This window comes from Monodelphis domestica, chromosome 6, assembly GCF_027887165.1.
Source record: "Monodelphis domestica isolate mMonDom1 chromosome 6, mMonDom1.pri, whole genome shotgun sequence".
Classification (NCBI taxonomy): domain Eukaryota; kingdom Metazoa; phylum Chordata; class Mammalia; order Didelphimorphia; family Didelphidae; genus Monodelphis; species Monodelphis domestica.
The window spans coordinates 172,104,107-172,125,537 of NC_077232.1; the positions used below are offsets into that span (position 1 = coordinate 172,104,107).

The following is a 21,431-nucleotide window of genomic DNA, read 5'->3' on the forward strand; positions in this document are numbered from 1 at the left end:
TCTTGAAACCATATTTTCTGCGGTCACAATTTAAGGCAACCACTCCAATAACTGCCACAGTTTATGTCTTCCACTATTTTAATCATTATACTTGAAAGCCAAAATCAACCAGCTTGAAAATGAGGCAAAGGAGATGAAAGATGAGGCAAAGAAGATAAAAGATGAGGCAAAGGAGATGAGAGATGAGGTAAAGAGAGTGAAAGATGAACTCCAAAGAAAATCAGACCAGAAGGAGAAGGATGACTAAAAAGGCAGGGATGAAATCCAGTCTTTAAGAACCAGAATAAAACAACTAGAATCAAGTGACCTCACAAGGCAGCAGGACACTATAAAACAAAACCAAAAGAATGAAAAAATTGAGGAAAATATGAAGCATCTCATTCACAAAACAGAGTATTTAGAAAATCATTCGAGGAGAGACAATTTAAGAATCATTGGTCTACCAGAAGACCATGACAAAAGAAAAAGCCTGAACACAATACTACAGGAAATTATTCAAGAAAACTGCTCCGATATTCTAGAACAAGAGGGAAAAGTGGAGATTGAAAGAATCCACAGATCACCTCCTGAACTTAATCCCCAACTGACAACACCCAGGAATGTTATAGCCAAATTCAAGAACTATCAGACCAAAGAAAAGATATTACAAGCTGCCTAGAAGAAGTCATTCAGATACCATGGAACCACAGTGAGGATAACGTAGTATCTGGCTGCATCCACACTGAAAAACTGAAAGGCATGGAATATGATATTCCGGAAAGCAAAGGAACTAGGTCTACAACCAATAATCAACTACCCAGCAAAACTGACTATATTCTTATAGGGGAAAGTATGGTCATTCAACAAAACAGAAGAATTCCAAGAATTCGTAAAGAAAAGACCAGACCTGAACAGAAAATTTGACGTCCAAGCACAGAACTCAAGAGAATTATCAAAAGGTAATTAAAAAAGAGGGAAAAAAGAAAAAAAATTTAAGAGACTCAATAAGTTAAAATGATATGTATCCCTATAAGAAAAGAGGTCATTGGCAACTCTTAAAAACTGTTGTTATCACCTGGGCAGCTAGAAGAATTACACTTAGAGGGAACAGTGACAAACTATAGGAAGAAAGGACAAGACATAAATAGGTATATAGATATATGCATGCATAAATACATATACATGTGTGTGTGTAGCAGCAGTGGTAGTCTCTCGGTGATTGAGAATGACTATTGTCTTTGTGCAGTTTCATCTACGGTGTACCCTCAAGTGTGCACAAAGATACTTGTGCGTGAAAGAGATTTAAGTGGAAAAGCCGATGCATAGAGACAGTCCCACTCTCTTGGCGTTGGAAGCCTGGGTCCAGTGGCACGAAAAATTGTTACATCTGGAGACTTCCTCAGCTGCATTGGATGGCCGTGTTGTCCTTTGTGCTCCAACACACCCTAAGCACTCCACAGTGCTTTGCTGCGTCGCCCTCTCAGCCGTTGAACCTTCTTATTGGTTTCTTCCATCTGTTCAGCCAAAGCAGTCTTCACATGCTGGGTGAGCAAAGCCCTGGTTCACCATGGGTCGACAGCCCGATGGCTACCCTCACAAGGTTTGCCTGGCCTGTCGAAGCCATTGCCTGGGGTGTGGCCACTGCCACATGCTAGCAGCTACTGGGAGCCACAAGTGAGAGCTGGGTGTCAGGTGGGAGTCAAAGGCTGGAGAGCTGCCCTAGGAGGGCACGACAAGCCCTCCATACCAGAGATACCAGAGATGTGTGTGTGTGTGTGTGTGTGTATGTATATATATATACACACAACTAGAGCTAAAAAAGAGATGTTAATACTAAAAGAAATAGGAAAAGAAACAAATGGGGGTAAATTCATGTCAGAAAGAAGCTCATGGTGGGAGGGGGGAGAACATCAATACACTGGAAGGGTAAAGAGTTTGGAGATAGGAAATACTCAACTCTTACATGCTTTGAAATTGACCCAAAGAGGGAAGAACAATCCAATCCATTGGGGCAGAGAATAGATTTGCCCCCTATAGGGGAGTAGAAGGGTAATAAACGGACTGGTGGGGAGGGAAGCAGTACAAGGAAGGGAGAGGGTGGGGGGTAATTTTAGAAAGACTACAGGGAAAATAAGAGGGGGAATAATCAGGGAGGGGGGGAGAAAGGGAAGTAAAATAAGGGTGGGAACTAGGGGGTCTGATTAAAAACAAACATTGGTATAGAAGGAAATAGTGAGAGAAGAAAAGGCAGGATCAGGAGTAGAAATCAAAATGTTGGGAAATACACAGCTAGTAATCATAACTCTGAATGTGAATGGAATGAACTCACCCATAAAACGCAAGCGAATAGCAGAGTGGATTAGAATCCAAAACCCTACCATATGCTGTCTACAAGAAACACACATGAGGAAGGTAGATACTCATAGGGTTAAAGTAAGAGAATGGAGCCAAATCTATTGGGCATCAACTGATAAAAAGAAGGCAGGAGTTGCAATCATGATATCTGACAAAGCCAAAGTAAAAATAAATCTAATTAAAAGAGATAGGGAAGGTAATTACATCCTGATAAAAGGCAGTATAGTCAATGAAGAAATATCCGTACTCAACATGTATGCACCAAATGGCATAGCATCCAAATTTCTAAAGGAGAAACTAGTGGAGCTCAAGGATGAAATAGAGAAACTATACTAGTGGGAGACCTGAACCTTCCTCTATCAGAATGAGATAAATCAAACCAAAAAATAAATAAGAAAGAGGTAAGAGAAATGAATGAAATCTTAGAAAAATTAGAGTAAGTAGACATGTGGAGAAAAATAAATGGGGACAAAAAGGAATATACCTTCTTTTCAGCAGCACATGGGACATTCACAAAAATTGACCATGTATTAGGGCATAAAAACATTGCAAATAAGTACAAAAGAGCAGAAATAATAAATACAACCTTCTCAGATCACAATGCAATGAAAATAATAAATAGTAAGGGTACATGGAGAGGCAAATAAAAAATTAATTGGAAATTAAACAATACGATTCTTCACAACCCGTTAAAGAACAAGTCGTAGAAACAATTAATAACTTCATTTGAGAAAATGACAATGATGAGACATCCTTTCAAAACCTATGGGATGCAGCCAAAGCAGTACTCAGGGGGAAATTTATATCCTTGAGTTCATATATTAACAAATTAAGAAGGGTAGTGGTCAATGAATTGGGCATGCAAATTAAAATAAAAAATCCTCAGATGAAGACTAAATTAGAGATCCTAAAAATCAAAGGAGAAATTAATAAAATTGAAAGTCAAAGAACTATTGATTTAATAAATAAGACTAGAAGCTGGTACTTTGAAAAAAGCAAATAAAATAGACAAAGTACTGGTCAGTCTAATTAAAAAAAGGAAAGAAGAAAATCAAATTGACAGTATCCAAGATGAAAAGGGAGACCTCACCTCTAATGAAGAGGAATGTAAGGCAATCATTAAAAACTATTATGCCCAATTATATGGCACCAAATATAGCAATATAGGTGATATGGATGAATACTTACATATAAGCTGCCTAGACTAACAGAGGAAGAAATAAATTACCTAAACCACCCCATATCAGAAAAAGAAATTGAACAAGCCATCAAAGAACTCCCTAAGAAAAATTCCCCAGGTCCAGATGGATTCACAAATGAATTCTATCAAACATTCAAAGAACAACTACTCCCAATTTTATACAAACTATTTGACAGAATAAGCAAAGGAGTTCTACCAAATTCATTTTATAACACCATCATGGTACTGATCCCAAAGCCAGGAAGGTCAAAAACAGAGAAAGAAAACTATAGACCAATCTCCTTAATGAATATAGATGCAAAAATCTTAAATAGGATACTAGCAAAAAGATTCCAGCAAGTCATCACAAGGGTTATTCACTATAACCAGGTAGGATTCATACCAGGAATGCAAGGATGGTTCAATATTAGGAAAACCATCCGCATAATTGACCATATTAATAAGCAAACCGACAAAAATCACATGATTATCTCAATAGTCACAGAAAAAATCTTTGATAAAATACATCACCCATTCCTACTGCATTAGAAAGTATAGGAATAGAAGGGCCTTTCCTAAAAATAATAAACAGTATATATCTGAAACCATCAGCAAACATCTGCAATGGGGATAAACTAGATGCATTCCCACTAAGATCAGGAGTGAAACATTATCATCTCTATTATTTAACCTTGTACTAGAAACACTAGCAGTAGCAATTAGAGAAGAAAAAGAAATTGAAGGTATTAAAATGGCAATGATGAAGCTAAGCTATCATTCCTTGAAAATCAACCAAAAAGCTAGTTGAAACAATCAACAATTTTAGCAAATTTGCAGGATACAAAATAAACCCACATAAGTCATCAGCACTTCTATATATTTCCAACCCATTTCAGCAGCAAGAATTAGAGAAATTCCATTTAAAATCACCCTAGACAATATAAAATACTTAGGAATCTATCTGCCGAGACAAACACAGGAACTATATGAACATAACTACAAAACACTCTCCACACAATTAAAACTAGATCTAAACAATTGGAAAAACATCGATTGCTCATGGGTGGGATGAGCTAACATAATAAAAATGAGAATCCTACCCAAATTAATTTACTTATTTAGTGCCATACCCTTGAACTACCAAAAAACTTTTTTACTGAATTAGAAAAAATCATAACAAAGTTCATTTGGAAAAACAAAAGATCAAGGATATCGAGGGAAATCATGAAAAAAAAATGCAAAGGAAGGAGGACTTGCAGTCCTAGACCTCAAACTATATTATAAAGCAGTGGTTATCAAAACAATTTGGAACTGGCTAAGAGATAGAAAGGAGGATCAGTGGAATAGACTTGGGGTAAATGACCTCAGCAAAACTGTCTATGATAAGCCCAAAGATCTCAGTTTGTGGGACCAAAACCCACTTTTTGATAAAAACTGCTGGGAAAATTGGAAGACAGTGTGGGAGAGATTAGGTTTAGATCAACATCTCACACCCTACACCAAGATAAACTCAGATTGGGTGAATGACCTGAATAAAAAGAAGGAAACTATAAGCAAATTGGGTGAATATAGAATAGTATACCTGTCAGATCTTTGGGAAAGGAAAGACTTTAAAACCAAGCAAGAGCTAGAAAAAAATCACAAAATGTAAAATAAGTAATTTTGATTAAATCAAATTAAAAAGTTTTTGTACAAACAAAACTAATGCATCCAAAATTAGAAGGGAAGCAACCAATTGGGAAACAATCTTCATTACAAAAACCTCTGACAAAGGTCTAATGACTCAAATTCATAAATAGCTAAACTAATTATACAAAAAATCAAGCCATTCTCCAATTGATACATGGGCAAGGGACATGAATAGGCAATTTTCAGTTAAAGAAACTATTAATAAGCGCATGAAAAAGTGCTCTAAATCTCTTATAATCAGAGAGATGCAAATCAAAACAACTATGAGGTATTACCTCACACCTAGCAGATTGGCTAACATGACAGCAAAGGAAAGTAATGAATGCTGGAGGGGATGTGGCAACGTTGGGACATTAATTCATTGCTGGTGGACTTGTGAATTGATCCAACCATTCTGGAGGGCAATTTGGAACTATGCCCAAAGGGCAATGTAAGACTGTCTGCCCTTTGATCCAGCCATAGCACTGCTGGGTTTGTACCCCAAAGAGATAATAAGGAAAAAGACACGTACAAAAATATTTATAGCTGCGCTCTTTGTGGTGGCCAAAAATTGGAAAATGAGGGGATGCCCTTCAATTGGAGAATGACTGAACAAATTGTGGTATATGTTGGTGATGGAATACTATTGTGCTCAAAGGAATAATAAAGTGGAGGAATTCCATGGGGACTGAACAACCTTCAGGAAGTGATGCAGAGTGAAAGGCTCAGAACCAGAACATTGTACAGAGAAACTGATACACTGTGGTACAATCGAAAGTAATGGACTTCTCCATTAGTGGCAATGCAATGACCCTAAACAACTCAGAGGAACCTATGAGAAAAACCACTATCCACATCCAGAGGAAACACTGTGGGAGTAAAAACACCAAAGAAAAACAACTGCTTGAATACATGGGTTGAAGGGATGTGGTTGAGGATATAGACTCTAAATGAACATCCTAGTGCAAACAACAACATGGACACAAGTAATACCCAATGAAATTGTGTGTTGGTTGTGAGAAGGGTGGGTGGAGGGGAGGGAGGGAAACAATGTGATTATTGTAACCAAGGAATAATGTTCTAAATTGCCTAAATAAACTAATTCAAATGGGGGGAAAAAGAACTGAGTGAAATCTAGGTTTCTTGGCTTGTAATCCTGTGTTCATCTCTCACCTGAGGTTCAATCTGTCTTTTTTTTTTTTCATATCCCCAAGGATTAGCACAGTGCCTGGCACAGAGTAGGTGCTTAATAAATGTTTACAGACTATTTATTACTATCCACTAGACCGTCCTGCCTTAACAAAAACCATCCTAACACTATGAACCACAGGACTTCCTACTATCCAGCTCACCTGTAAACAAGTCAGGTAAACTGTACTGCCTGATTTTATTGTTCCAATCCAAGAGTGCACAGATACTATCTTTCTGCTTCAATTTTTTCTTTTTTAATTCTTTTCTGAATAAGACTAGGCTGATATTAGAGGTGATATTGCAGAGTGGATAAAATGCTTCATTCTGGGTTGAAATCAGCCTTCTGATAGTGGACAAGTCATCCTCAGCAAGTCACGTAATCTCTATGTGCCTCAAGAAACTCTCAAGAAACTATTACGTATCTGAGTCATAAATGTTATAAAATGCTTTACTGGAGGGAGGTCTCACATCTGGAGTTCCTCATGCTGATAAAATCACTGATCCACATGCCTTAATAATTGTTAATATAATATATTAATTATCAGTATTATAGAAGTATTTTCATGTATTATTAATGTTGTTACACAATAATTATTAATGTTATATAAATATTAGTATGTATGATTATTAGTGTTCCATGTGATATAGTAATAATTATTACTATTATATAAGTATTAGTATGTATTGACAATTAATAGTTACATATGATATACAATTTTCCCTCTCTGTATCATGGTTCACTTATGTAAACCTTAAAATTTCTTAGACTTATAAATGTTGGAAATTTCACCATTGGGAAATTTCATACTTGAAAAATTTCCTACTGATAGTCTATTGGAATGTGAACCCCATTGGCATGGGAGGGTCCTTCTCCTCCTTACTTAAGATTTCTTTAGGACAGAAACCTTTTGCTGAACAATGGAAAGGGCTTTGACCTATGCTTAAGCATAGAATAGGAAGTTCTTTGAGTCATGATTGATTTTAGAATCGATACAAAAGAGATACTTGGAATGACAGAACCAGGTCTTGGAACTTCCAATCTCCACCCTGCTCAGGGTAACAGGATTTAGGAAGGGCTGCAGCAAAGGATCAAGATTTAATTATTTGAGAATATGACCTTCAACAGACATGTGCAAAGCCACAGACCTCTGGGCGGTCCTGGGTTAAGCTAGAGCCACCAAGGGCACAGGGAAGACATGGACAGTGATTGGTAGATGTGAGAACTGAGGGGAGGGAACTTGGATGGTTTCCTTAAAGATAGCGGGGTCTGAGGACTGAGGGGGTGGGTTGGAGAGGTTTTGCTCTGAGAGGTTGTGCTCTGAGAAGCTGGCTCTGAAGGAAGCTGAAGGTGGAGGCCCCTGAGACTGTTTCTCCATTTTGGTCACGTGAGTGATAGGGACTGATCTCTTTTCTTTGCCTCTAAGGGCTTGGGCCTTTTGGCCCAGCCTAAACAGAGGGGGTATTTAAGCCCTATTCCCTTCTCTCCCCTTTCTTTCTCTCTCTCTCTCTCTCTCTCTCTCTCTCTCTCTCTCTCTCTCTCTCTCTGTTGACTGCTGACTTGAGTTTCATTTAGGAATTACATAGCTGAATTCCTTGGCGACCTTAAATTAATATATATCAGTCTTTTAAAGTGATTTCTTTGTCACACTTATCATAATATCACTGTATAATGGGTTTCTAAATATATATATATATATATACACACATACACACACACACACACACACACACACACACACACACACATATATATATATATATATATATATATATATAATTCTGTATCAGGGAGTTACACATATTGCCACCATGATTAGCGGATGGAATGAAAGCCGACCAACAACAGAGCCGTGTTCTATATCCTGGGCGCTGATTGGCTCAGTGACTATAGGTTAATAAGAGTGTGGAAAAGGTTTATAGGAGAGTAGGAAGGGTTTATAAAGTCTTAAAATAGATATAAATAATAAAATCAATATAATGCCACTACTTCGGATTCACCTATCATGGGGGTCTCCGGAACATAACTCCTACAATAGGGAGGGGCCACTGTATTAATAATTATTGTTATGTAATAATAATTATTAATGTTAGTATATAGCTTGCTGCTTGATTTCCTTCTAGCAGAACTGGGATTAAAGTTAGGCAAGGTAGGTACTTGTCTAGGGTGCAACAAAAGGTATTCTCTGTGGTAGAGGCAACATGCAATGAGGGACACTTCAAAATTATGACCCTTTACAATGCTGTTATATTTTGTGGGTATTTATTTTGTGTTTTCATGAATTTTAACATTGTTAAAACACTGAAAGAACCTATTCTGGGCTTGGTTTTCTTTCTTGCACCCTCATTCTTACCGATCTTGTCAATTCCCTAGGTCATTCTTCAGGAAGACTCCTGGGTAGACAGAGGAAACCTGGTCTCTCTCCTAGGCTCTAGTTCCACACTGCCAATTGCCTGTGGAAAATCTCCCTTTGGATGGCTCCATAACAATCTCAAGCTTAACAATTCCAAGAAAAACTTATTTTCCCTCCTAAACTGATACCTCCCCCAAACGCCTCTATTTTTGTTTTAGATGTTGCTATCTCCATTGGCTCACAATAACAAACTTTTAGCAGCTGAACATCTAGTCCAGCCCATCCCTGAACGGGATCCATTTATTATGTATATATATATATGATAGGTGTACAACTGGCGTGGGCTTGCACACCCCAACAAGGAGATACCTAAAACCTTCAGGGTGGCCCATTTTCTCTTTAAACCAGTTTGATGGTTAGCAAATTTCTATTCACATGAACTCTAAATGGGCTTCTTTGTTACACTCCCATACCACTCCTAGTCCCTCTTCCACACAACGGCCTGCCCAATAGGTAGTCAATTCTGCTATCCCCCGAGTTGTCTCTGTGGTAAACATTCTCAATTCCTTCCCCTGCTCTCCTATGACAGTGATGGTGAACCTTTTAGAGATGGAGTGCTGTGCCCCTCCCCCCCTGAATGTTGGGTGTGCCTTTATCTCACAGAGGGGAGAGAGAAAGCACTCCCATTGGGCAGCTAGACAGAGGGATAGGTGATGTGAAACAATGTTGTCAGGCATGATGGAAAAGGGGAGGGGTGCAGCTTCTCCCGAGTCCCTCTGCCTTTCTAGTAACCATCTTGAGGGGTGGGTGTGGTCACATGCCCACAGAGAGTGCTCCATGTGCCATCTTTGTGCCATAGGATCACCACCACCATTAGCTCTTGCTCTTTCCCCATCTGGATATTCTCCAGCTGAATCAGGGGCCTTCTTAAACAGTGCTGCCTAGAACAGAACCCAGTATTTCAAGCATGGTGTGGGCAAGACAGGGTACCTCCTTCTTCCTGGGAGCTCCCCCTATCCGTGCCGTACAAGACCATCTTTGCTTTCTATGGCTGCCATATCACACTGCTGACTCATAGGGAGCTCCAGAGCTTTCTCAAGTCTAACTGTGCCTCCCCACTGATGTCCTTCCAAGCCTTCTGGTTTCCTGATGCTATCTCCCCCTCACTCTCTCTGTTAGTAGCCAAGGCTTCTCTATTGTGCCTCCACAACTTTTCCTACCTCCCTGCCCAGACTAGAGCCCCGGGAGAGGGAGAAAAGGAGAGGATGTCATCATGAGGAGGAGGAGGGGAGGCCAGGCACGGCAGACAGCAGGTGCTTACATGATGCTTGCTGAGACCAGGAGCTACTTCACATCTGTCTCAGTGTTACTAGCAACAAAGCACAGTGTCTGGCCCAGAGGAAGTGCTTCATCAGGAGGGGTTGGAAACGACCAGCAAGGCCATTGCTCCATGGGGGAGGCACTCTAGTCAGTATAAGCAGAGCAATGAAAGGGGGCTCTGGGCTTGGCCTCTGGGTAGGCAGAAGCTCTGCAATCCAATAAGCAGGGCTCATGTCTTCTTGAATTGCAGACTCTTTTTCAAACATCCTAATAAGATCTGTGGAAGCTAGGGACCTAAGCAGTGGATAAAGCAGTAGGCCCAGGGTCAGGAGGTCCTGGGTTCCAGTGTGGCCTCAGACACTTCCTAGCAGTGTGACCCTGGGCAAATCCTCACCCCTGTTGCCTAGTCTTTACTGCTCTTCTGCCTTGGAACTGATACTAACTATAGATTCTCAGACAGAAGAGTTTGAAAAAATAAAAAAGTGTTTCAGTTCTTTTCCAATGCCTCTCAATTGAGAATTTCTGGGTTACTTTGATTGAGTGGTTAAGAGGAGCCATTTATGTGGTAAAGATTACCTTTGAAAGATAAAAGAAGGGGCCACTTTCATTCTCATACAAGATCTTCCCTAAGTGGAACATCAGCAGACCATAATCAAAGAGGGGTCCAGGAACCTGCTTTCCATTCACCTATAAAAAAAGCAAGAACCCCAATTCTGAGAAGCAGGCAAGTAATGAATAAATAAAAATGCCTTATTTGCCTTACACAAAACACATCATTACAGTTGTACAACAAAAGTATTGCTACCATCATATTGTGCTCCACCATGTTCCAGGCTCTTGGTCTAAGCATTAGAACAGGCGCTTCGTTTATGGGTGGGACCCCTAAAATGGAAAAAAAAGAAGACAATCCAAAGTAAGGTAAATTATCATAGATATATCCTGAAATAGAGCAGGGAGTACTAGAGCCCCAAATCTTGAAAACTGCCAATTTGAATGCTTTAGTTGGTGTCCCAGAAGACCTCATGTAATTTAACCTGTCTGCCCTCTGACTTGATATCCTAGTCCTAGACAAAGTTTCAGCCAGGCTGGGTCTACTGGCAGACCCCCTAGCCCTGTGATCCTATCTGTCACCACTCTAAGGTGCCTCATTTTCCCCTGTTCGGTGTCTGTCCCATCTCCACTCACCCTAATCAAATCCTCCTCCTCTGTATTTCCCGTCTCAGCTCAAGTCCCACTTCAGCAGATATTTTCTTGACCACTCCAACCCCCAGAGCAGTGGGTTTTCAAGCCTACAGACCCAAGGCATACTTCCTTTGATCATATAGTGCTTATGCTGGCTATTTGGTTAATACTTAACTCTTGAATCATTTCACTTCTCAAATGGATAAATCTGATCTCTCCCTTGACCAGAAGTCTCTAAGGACAGAGACCACATAGTCTGGGTTGTTTTTTTTTTTTGCCTTCTCACAATCCTTAGCCAGTGCTTGGAATATATGCCTAAAATGTAATTACTAAGTTTGATCTCACCTGGAAATTTATGGTGAACCGCTTGGAAGATGTTATAGATACCCTTAATTTGATTAAAGAAAGTTGGACAATTGCCATCATCAAAATCAACCTGATGGTTAAAAAAAAAATTATTTTCCCATGGTTTATAGAAAACAGCCGGGTGATACAGAGTTCTAAGACTAGAATCAAGAAGACAAATTCAAATTCGGCTTCAGACACTTGCTAGCTGTGAGATCCTGGGTGGCTCGTTATTTAATCACTTTTTGCCTTAATTTCCTCAACTATAAAGACAGGGAAACTCATAGCACCTACCTCCCAGGGCAGTTGGGAGGATCAAATGAGATTAAAAATTATAAAGTTTTTAGCACAGTGCCTGGCACATAGTAATCACTATACATATGTGTGTGTGTTAGCTAATATTATCTTTATTATTAATTATTGCTGTTGTGAATACGCTTGTTGACTCTAGTTAGGTCTTAAGATATGACCATCCTTTGGTGGAACCATCACCAGTTCTGGTCCTGGAATTGATCCATTCACCCATGTAAAAATTAAAATTAATATATAGTAATTTCAAATTTATATTTCAAGAGATTTATTAATGATCATTAGAAGTAAAGGAATAAAAAAGGTAGCAACATAAAACCACCTGCCCATGGCTAATCTACCTGTTCAAAACCCACTCCCCCACAGTTGCAACAGGAAGCAAAGAGCTGGAGACCAGGAACCCCACCCAATATGTCTCCCTATCTAGGTCACCACATAATGAAAGGAAGTCAGTGGGCTCCTGGGAAATGCAGTTTTTAGGTAACAGATTTCCAATTATACACCCAGGAGTAATCAGAATCTGGAAAATGGATTCATTCTAATCAACTTGTCGGATACAGATTTATATTGAAGTATTTTCGCTTTTGGTAGGACATAGAACTGTCCGTCTCTCCCTGGTGAATGGGTTCCCTCGAAGGACTACATCGTTTTACTTATTTTATTTATTTTTATTAAAAACCCTTACCTTTCATCTAAGAATTAATATGGGGTATTGGTTCTAAGGCAGAAGAGTGGTAAGGGCTAGGCAATGAGGGTTAAGTGACTTGCCCAGGGTCACACAGCTAGAAAGTGTCTGAGGCTAGATTTGAACCCAGAACCTCCCATCTCTGGGCCTAACTCTTAATCCACTGAGCTACCCAGCTACCCCTCTACATCATTTTAATTAGTAAGAAACTGACTGCTCTGGCTAGAGTGATCTGGTAACAAGCCAGAAAGATCTCCAGCTGTAGAAAAGACCTCTTTTAAATTAAAAAACAAACAAACTGGATGATGAGAGGGCTCCACACCAACAAGGTCAGCAGAGAGACGTCCGACCCCTCCAGACCAAATATTTGTAATTGATTCAAATGTTTAACAAACCTATACTGGACTGTTCTAAAACACATCCCTGTGATTCCGGTCAGCAATTTCCTACTACCACGAGGATGGTGAGACAATCTGCCGGGGAACACAGACCTAAGCTCTGGCTGCATCTAGAAGGCGATACTCCCACAGCATCCCGCTGTACCTGGATGCCCTGAGCCGTGGAGCCCAAGGCCCTGAGGAATCGCTCCGTTTGGCAGGGGGCCGTGTCACCAATATCCACCTGCCGGTTTTGCAGTCTCCTGGGAACCGGCAACACTTTCCAGGTTTTGTCCTTGCGAATGTGAGCAGTATGAGGAGAGAAGTCTGGAAGGCCATTGGTTAGGTCCAACTGAACTTTCCGAGCAATTCGTTGTTGCAGGATCTGCCCAACAGAAATATCTTTTTAATCATTTTCAAATACTTTAAAATGTTACTTGTACTAGTATTTGTTTTTTTTTTTTAAACCAAGAGAAGTAGAGGAAAAAAGCATTCCATTTATAAATACTTACCTCAGGTCACAGTTCTAACCTGGCTGGCTCTTAAATTTCAGTAGAGGGTAGTCGGTGAATCTCAAACTGTAGCTTTTATCCTAAAAATTCCATCTTGGTCTATTCCTCCCTCTTCTGCCCCCCTCTCCAACCTCCACCCAGATCTTATTGCAAAGGCAATGAAAGAATTTTTTGTTTTGAAGAGAATGGCTCTTCTTTTGCTCTAAGAGGTAGAATTTGGACTTTAAAAAATTATTTGGAAGGAATGCTAAAAAAAAAAGGTTTTTAAATGGTGTTATTTTTTGCATATTTCCCATTGCCAGTTTTCCTGATATCAGAAAAAATGAAATAAACAAACTTTTACTTCTTTCTTAATACAAAGGGAAATCATTTTGAAAAAAAATCATCTGTCACTTGGATATTAATGTACTTATTAAATTTATTTGGGGGAAAAAGTTTCAACTTTGAATTAAGGATACACACATTTAAAATGTTCCCTTTTTCTACATCAAACCTAAATTTGTGGAAATCCCTTTGAAAATGAAAAAAATATATATATAACCAAACATTTTTCTAAAGCCTAGAAAGATTTGTTTCAAATGCCTAAACGACAAGACTTTGCTAACTGAAAAAAAAAAGTTACATTGAAAAATAGGGGGGCTCATAGATTCAGAAGTGGAAGGTAAGTTATCTAGTCTCCTCTCCTGATTTTCTAGATGAAGAAGCTGACTCAAAGGGCATGTTCCGTATTTTAATCTTCAAAGTAATGTTCACAATTTCTCATTAGAGATGATTATAAAATCATATAAAGTTACAAGATCCCCACCTCATGATAAGGACATCTTTTTGACACTGCTCCTACGTTTCTCACAAAGACTGACACGACAGTAAACATGCGATCCCTAAAGACACTGATTTCCAAAATGGAACAGGGGCTTCCTTTGCCGCCCTTTGGAGCACCTGGACAAGAAAGGCCTCCCCCAGACTAAGCAGACGAGTGCGGGCTGCCCGGTTTCATAGCACAGTGTAGGCAACAGGCATGTGTGTGTGTGCGTTGTTTTTCCATCTTGCTGGGTCCTTCCCCAGGTGTTTTGTAATGTTTGGAGGGGTCAATGCCATCAGCAAAAGGCCATCCAGGAAGAGCAGTCCTAGAATAAGGTCCCGTCAGCAGAGAACCCTGCGCTTCGTTGGACTTTACCCCAGACACTGGCTCTGGCAAACGAGGCTGTTTAACAGCTCAGGGGATGGCTGACCACTCCTCCCACTCCCAGCACGGGCCTCTTACAGGCTGGGAGAGACCCTTGTCTGAGAAAAGCCTTCATTACGCCTGAGTCACTTGTTGGCCCGGAAGCGGGGGGCTGCGAAACTGCTTATGGCTTCGCGGAATGTACGGCGGCTGCCAGCCTCCAACTCCAAACGCAGCGCAGCTCATTCCTGCTGCCAACACGACCAGAACGCCGGGCTTGTGCAGGCTCTCCCATCCGCCTTTTATAACCCACTCCTCAAAGCCACGTTCAACCCCGCCAAACAACCTTATCCACGTCCAGATCAAACGTGGAGATGAGCTCAGCTAGGAAGCGCACGGCATCCTGGGTCAGCAGGGCGGCATACTCGCGTTCCAGACCGGGGGGAGGGAGGGCCAGGTCCACAGCTGCCACCGTCTGAAACACAGAACATCAGCCAGTGGCACGGGGCCCATTCAGGAGACAAATCCAGAACGAGAAGGGAATCACAGCCGGCACAGAAGCCAGACTCCAGATCTCTCCTCCAACCCTCCTGGAGCAGAAATCATGCATTTTAATTTTTAAAAAAGTCATGGGTCACATCCCGTCCTCTTCTCCCACGATGTTTGATGTTTGGACGCAACTCCGTAGTTAAATCTCATGCAGTGCTTGGTATGGAATTGGAAGCGCTCACATTTATTGATTACCCCTTCATTTATTTATGTTAAGCCCCTACCTTCTGCCTTAGAATGGATACTAAGTATGGTTCTAAGGCAGAAGAGCAGTAAGGCCTGGGCATCTGGGGTTAAGTGACTTGCCCAGGGTCACACCGCTAGGAAGTATTTGAGGCCAGATTCAATGAGTATATATTGATGAAATGTGGACACAGACATTGGGTGACATAGGATATAGGAGACCAGGGCCAGGGGCAGCTAGGTGGCACAGTGGATGGAATGTAGGCCTAGAGACAGGAAGTCCTGGTTTCAAATATGGCCTCAGACATTTCCTAGTGGCCTTACCCTGGGCAAGTCACTTAACCTCAATTGCCTAGCCTTTACTGCTCTTCTGCCTTAGAATTCATAATAAGCAGAAGGGAAGAGTTTGACAGGGGGGTGGGGGGGGTGGAGACAGAGAGACAGACAGAGCCAGAGAGCCAGAGAGATAGAGATAGACAGACAGATACAGATAGACAGACAGATAATGAGAAAGACAGAGAGGGACACACACACGGTCTATAGTCCAAACCCATGAATTGCTCCAGGTGCAGGGGCCTCCTTACCTCATTTGGTTTACATATGTGCCCACCCTCTAACCCTACATCCCATACTGTGCCCTTTGGTGGGAGAAGGTGACTGAGATCTGTGGTTGGACTATTATAGTTTGATTATTTCTGCTTTTGCCTATTTGTTATATTAGATGGCTTTCTGGGAAGAGGAGAGATAATGGGAAAAAATTATTTTTTAAAGGCCAACAAATTATTATTTTTTAAAAGAATCAATGGCATTGAGACGATAGATGTGGCCAATATGGAAATTTTTGTAGTATTAATATTTGCTAGAAGAAGATTTTTTTTTTTTGAGGAATAAGGGAAAGATGAGAAATAGAAGGAAAAAAAATTAAGTCAATGGTGTTGAAGGCAGCTTTTTAAGCCAGGTCCAGGTCCTGGATTAAAATTTGTCTTCAGACACTGCTTAGCTATGTGACCCTGGGCAAGTCACTTAACTCCCACTGCCTAGCCCTTACTGCTCTTCTGTCTTAGAACCAATACACAGTATTGATTTCAGAGAGGAAGGCACTACTAGCAAAGGAGGGATTTGAGCCGAGTCTTGAAGGAAGCCAGAGAAACTAAGAGGTAGCAGTCAGGAGTTCTAGCATGCAGACATCAGGGCCAGCAAGGATAGGAGATGGGAGAATCACAGGTGAGGCATAGCAAGTAGGCCAATGTTGATATAACAAAGAGGTTGGATGAGTTTTGTGATCTAAAACTTCATTAGAAGAGAAAGAATATGGGCTGGATGCAAGTTCTTTCTTGCCTTGTTTAACCAGTCCAGGCCAAGGTGGGATTCCTGTTTCTCAGTCTTCTTGGGTAAGGTTTTTCCCCCTTTAGTGTGAATTGGGGACCATTGATACTTTTTTGCTTTAAAAATAGGTTACATTATTTACATTTCACTTGGAATCCCTTCCCTTTTCTCAGAGTCCTTTCTTAGAATGTGATTTTTAAGGGTGAAGAAAAAATTTAGTAAAACCAATCAATACCTCAAAAAGAAAAATCTTCTGTTGTTTAAAGGCAATGTTCATGTGATACCCAGTGGAATCGCGCCTCGGCTATGGGAGAGGTGGTGGGAGGGAGGGAGGAAAAGAAAATGATCTTTGTTTCCAATGAATGATGTTTGGAAATGACCAAATAATGTTTAAAAAAATAATGAAAATTAAAAAAATAAAGGCAATGTTCGATATCTAGGCTTCCCTTCCCCCCCTCATCATCCACACCAACCTCTCCCTCCCCCAATTCTCCCCATGTTTTCTTTTCTCTCTTCGGGCCAGGCTTGACTTGGGTCTTTTCCCAATGTTTAGAGGTAGCCTTCATGCAAGGGCGGGGATGCCACCTTCGGTTGAGCCGGCTGTTCAAGGGTTAGAAGCAGCGCCCCGCTCCCCAGGAGAACTCTGAGGACACTCTCATTGCTGCTCCTTAGCCAGAACCGTCCACATAGCACAGCAGGGGACGGGGGGGGGGGGGGGGTGGGGGGGGGCTGACTGTGTGCCTGGGGCTCCTCTTAGGGCCTTGGCCATAGGCTCGGGCTCCTTGCGGAGGCCCCTGCCTCTGACTTGGATGCCCCAGGTAACGCTTGACCAGTCCTGGATGGCTAGGGGCGAGTGGGAGGTAGGAGAGAGTGGGCCTCTGGCTGGAGACAGAGCCGAGAAAACCTGGAAACCGGCTTTCACCCCTATTACTCATCTCTCCTGGACTTCCAGAAAGGGGCAGGGTGGGGAAGAATTGGGGAAAGGAGACGGCCTACAGTGACAGAGGCCACAAGTTTGACAAGATACGGGATTATGTCCTGTCTCCAGAATTCGAAGGCCCCAGGCCTTAGGACAATCAGGAGCATTTTTTAGACTGCCAGTTAAGTCAGATTGGTTACTAATTAAGTATGTCTGTATAGTGACACTTGGCATTTGTGTTACATCTACTGCACTGAATGTTAAAGTGGATTTAATATAAAAAATACTGTGGGACAATTACTCCTGACCTAAGGATAATTGTTCCCATTATATATTAAGTGTGGATGTTATTATAATGTACATTTCAGATGTTAAGTGTAACTCCAAGCATTTTCCTGCCTTTCCTTTTATTTTTTAATTATTATTATTTTTAAATTTTATTTAGTCAATTTAGAATGTTCTTCCATTGTTATAAGATTCATGTTCTTTCCCTCCCCACTCCCCAACCCCTCCCATAGCTGACAGGCAATTCCACTGGGTATTACATGTGTCCTTGATCAAAACCTATTTCTATGTTGTTGGTATTTGCACTCAGATGATCATTTAGAGTCTACATTCTCAATCATGTCCCCTTCAACACATGTAATCAAGCAGTTGTTTTTCTTCTGCATTTCTACTCCCACAATTTTTCTTCTGGATGTGAATAGTGTTCTTTCTCATTCCCTCAGAATTGTCCTGGATCATTGCATTCCTTCTACTAGAAAAATCCATTACATTCAATTGTGCCACAATGTATTAGTCTCTGTACAATGTTCTCTTGGTTCTTCTCCTCTCACTGCATCAATTCCTGGAGGTTGTTCCAGTCTCCATGGAATTCCTCCACTTTATTATTCCTTTGAGCACAATAGTATTCCATCACCAACATATGCCACAATTTGTTCAGCCATTCCCCAATTGCAGGGCATCCCCTCATTTTCCAATTTTTTCCCATCACAAAGAGCACAGCTATGAATATTCTTGTTCAAGTCTTTTTCCTTATTATCTCTTTTGGGTACAAACCCAGCAGTGCTATGGCTGGATCAAAGGGCAGAGAGTCTTTTATCACCCTTTGGGCATAGTTCCAAATTGCCCTCCAGAATGGCTGGATCAATTCACAACTCCACCAGCAATGAATTAATGTCCCCACTTTGCCATATCCCCTCCAGCATTCATTACTTTCCTTTGCTGTCATGTTAGCCAATATGCTGCCACCCTTTCCTTTTAAGCAAAAGTTAATTTTTAAAAATTTCATAAAGATGTTATTACTGCTCTCTTTTTTTAAGAATGTGGAAATTCTGTTGTATTATATAAAAACCAATGTCTATTTCCCCTTATTTTATTCACTGTACCAAAGAATCAATTACAGTGACTATTGTAGTTAAGTCAGAAATATCCATTAGTTCTCACCTTAGAAGGCTAAATTATTCTTCCTATCCACCAAAGACAGAATTTTAAATGACCTTTCTTGAGTTTGTTCTATTTAAAATGTCATCAAAGCAATAATGATCTATTCCTGAAATAAGGCTCAAATCTAGAATGTTTGAGGACTCTACTCATAAAGTCTTTCCATCTGAATTCTAGGTCTGCCAAACAAAAGGAAAAGTAAACAAGTACTAGTTCATATTTGCATAAACTAAACTCACACAAACCATTTTTTAATGTTTTATATTTTTTTTCATCTCAGTTACTTCCAATAATCTATTCCCTTTCTTTGCTCACAGAGCCCTTCCTCATAACAGAAGGAACTAGATAGAATTGAAGTTATACTTAGAAGCATATACAACATTCTGCATCCACAGCCTCTGTTTTCTAATGAGAAGAAGAAAATATAAGTGTCATCATTAGTCCTCTGGAACTGGATGATTAATACATGGATTAAAAAATTTTTTTTACATCATTGAGGTTATTTGTTTTCTTGGCATTTCCTTTTTTTTATCAATTTGTACAGATATTCCCAAGATTCTCTGAATTCCCTGTATTTGCCCTCCTCCATTTTATTGTTGCCTTTTATTTAAACATCAAAGTTATTCCCAGAATGACTATTTCTCTTCCATTCCCCACATCTAGTGATCTTTCCTTTGTAACATTTTTTTTTAGACATTAACTGTTAAACAAAACCTCTGCAAAATTCTATATGCATCCTCCTACCACTTTTACAGTGAAATGAGGGAGGTGAATTTCCTCATCTCTCCTCTCTGGCCAAGACAATTCATTAACCACACATAGCATTTGGCATGATTTTAGAGTCTTCATTTATATTGTTATCATTATCACATAGAATGTATGAGGTTTTCTTGGTTCTGCTTCTTTTATTCTGAATCAGTTCATAGAAGCCTTCCCATCTTTTTCTGAATTCTTCTCATCCTCCTTTCATAAATTCTATTCACATACCCCAATCTGTCCAGTCATTCCTTAGTCATGGAGCACTCCATTGACCATTCCTTGCTACCATAGAAAGTGTTGTTGGGATACCTTCACTAAATATGGTACCTTGTTTATCTTTTACATCCCTGGGACATGTGCCCAGTCGTGGTAATTCAAGGGGGATTCCTAATCGAGTCACTTTTATTTTCATAGAGTCTCCAATTTTTCCAGAATGGTCAAATCGATTCATACTAATGTTCCGGGTGCAAACTATCTGGTGCCTGGTGTGGCTATTAGTATTACCGAGGAGTCTACGGTTGAGGTTCTGTTGAACCGATCAAGTGCTCACACGAGGGGAGGGAAAGCAGGTTGCCTCAGAAGGCTGGAGCCTGAGCAGGCCAACTAGCCTGGGATGATCAGGAATGGAACAGGGAGAAGGAGGATGGGGAGAAGGGAAGGAACATGAAAAGAAAGCTTTTTTTCCCTAGTCTTGTCCTGCTCCCCATTTGGAATACAGTCTTTCCTCCCCTTCATGGTACGCCTCTCTGCCCTCACTGGACGGCTTTCTGCTCTGGCCTCCAATCCTTCCTGGCCCTCCAGTGCCCAGCCTGTGCTGTACTTCTATCATACTAAGGCAGAAGGGAAGAGATTAAAAAATTCAATCACTAAAAGCACCAGTGTCTCTGGGATGCCTCTCCTCAGGCTCTCTCTCAAACGAACTGGTATTTCTTTCTTAGCACTCACGATCTTCATGTTTATTTTGCAAATACTCACAGAAACAACTTTTGGTCTCTTTCATTAGAATGTGAACTCCTTAGAAGTAGGAATTGGTGGCAGTATGGAGCTAACGTGGTGAAGTCACCATTTTTTGCCAAGTTCTCCCAACACTCTCTGTAAGAGCTCATTAAATTGAATTCTGAGGGGGAAAATCAACCCTCCCAAAATCACAGTAAGTCATTTTTCACTCCCAAGACAGTTAAAGATGTCAGAGAGGTCTGTGGGCACAGGGAGAGTAGCACTGGGAGTAATACTGGGGACACTAGGTCAGAATGAACACCTGGTACCTTTTAGCAGCTCAGTCGTCTTTTTTATATGGGTGTAATTTTAAAGGGTGATTTTTTAATTTTTAAAAGAGCAAAAGATGACGTACTTTTTTCTTAAACACGGGAATCATAAAATCAGATTAATTTATTCCAGTGTCAATCAGTTCCTGGCATGGGCTGCTACATATCAAAGGCACATTAACCAAATTGTAGCATGGATAACATATTTCCATTCATTTTTGTAATAGAGTAATCTTTTAAAAACCCAAACCTCACATCCTATACTCATATAAACAAACCATAAATCATGTTTTTCTTCTGTATTTCTACCCTTTCTCTCAATGTGGATAGCATTCTTTTTCATAAGTCCTTTGGGATTGTCCTCAGAT

At 40.5% G+C, this 21,431-nt stretch overlaps 1 protein-coding gene across 4 annotated transcripts in view; it reads right to left on the bottom strand.

Moving 5' to 3' along the window:
* The window catches only part of LOC103097953 (malate synthase-like), a 76,980-nt gene that overhangs the window by 32,195 nt on the left and 23,354 nt on the right, over positions 1-21,431 (bottom strand). For 3 of the 4 annotated variants that reach the window (XM_056802716.1, XM_007496306.3, XM_007496307.3), the window contains exons 2-6: positions 14,966-15,094; positions 13,109-13,327; positions 11,572-11,662; positions 10,850-10,926; positions 10,621-10,731 (exon numbers count right to left, since the gene is read on the bottom strand). In XM_056802716.1, coding sequence (XP_056658694.1) covers positions 10,621-10,731; positions 10,850-10,926; positions 11,572-11,662; positions 13,109-13,327; positions 14,966-15,094 — 627 coding nt within the window. Of the gene's footprint in view, positions 1-10,620; positions 10,732-10,849; positions 10,927-11,571; positions 11,663-13,108; positions 13,328-14,259; positions 14,917-14,965; positions 15,095-21,431 lie in introns of those variants that run through there. The other variant, XM_007496308.3, reaches the window with a different exon arrangement.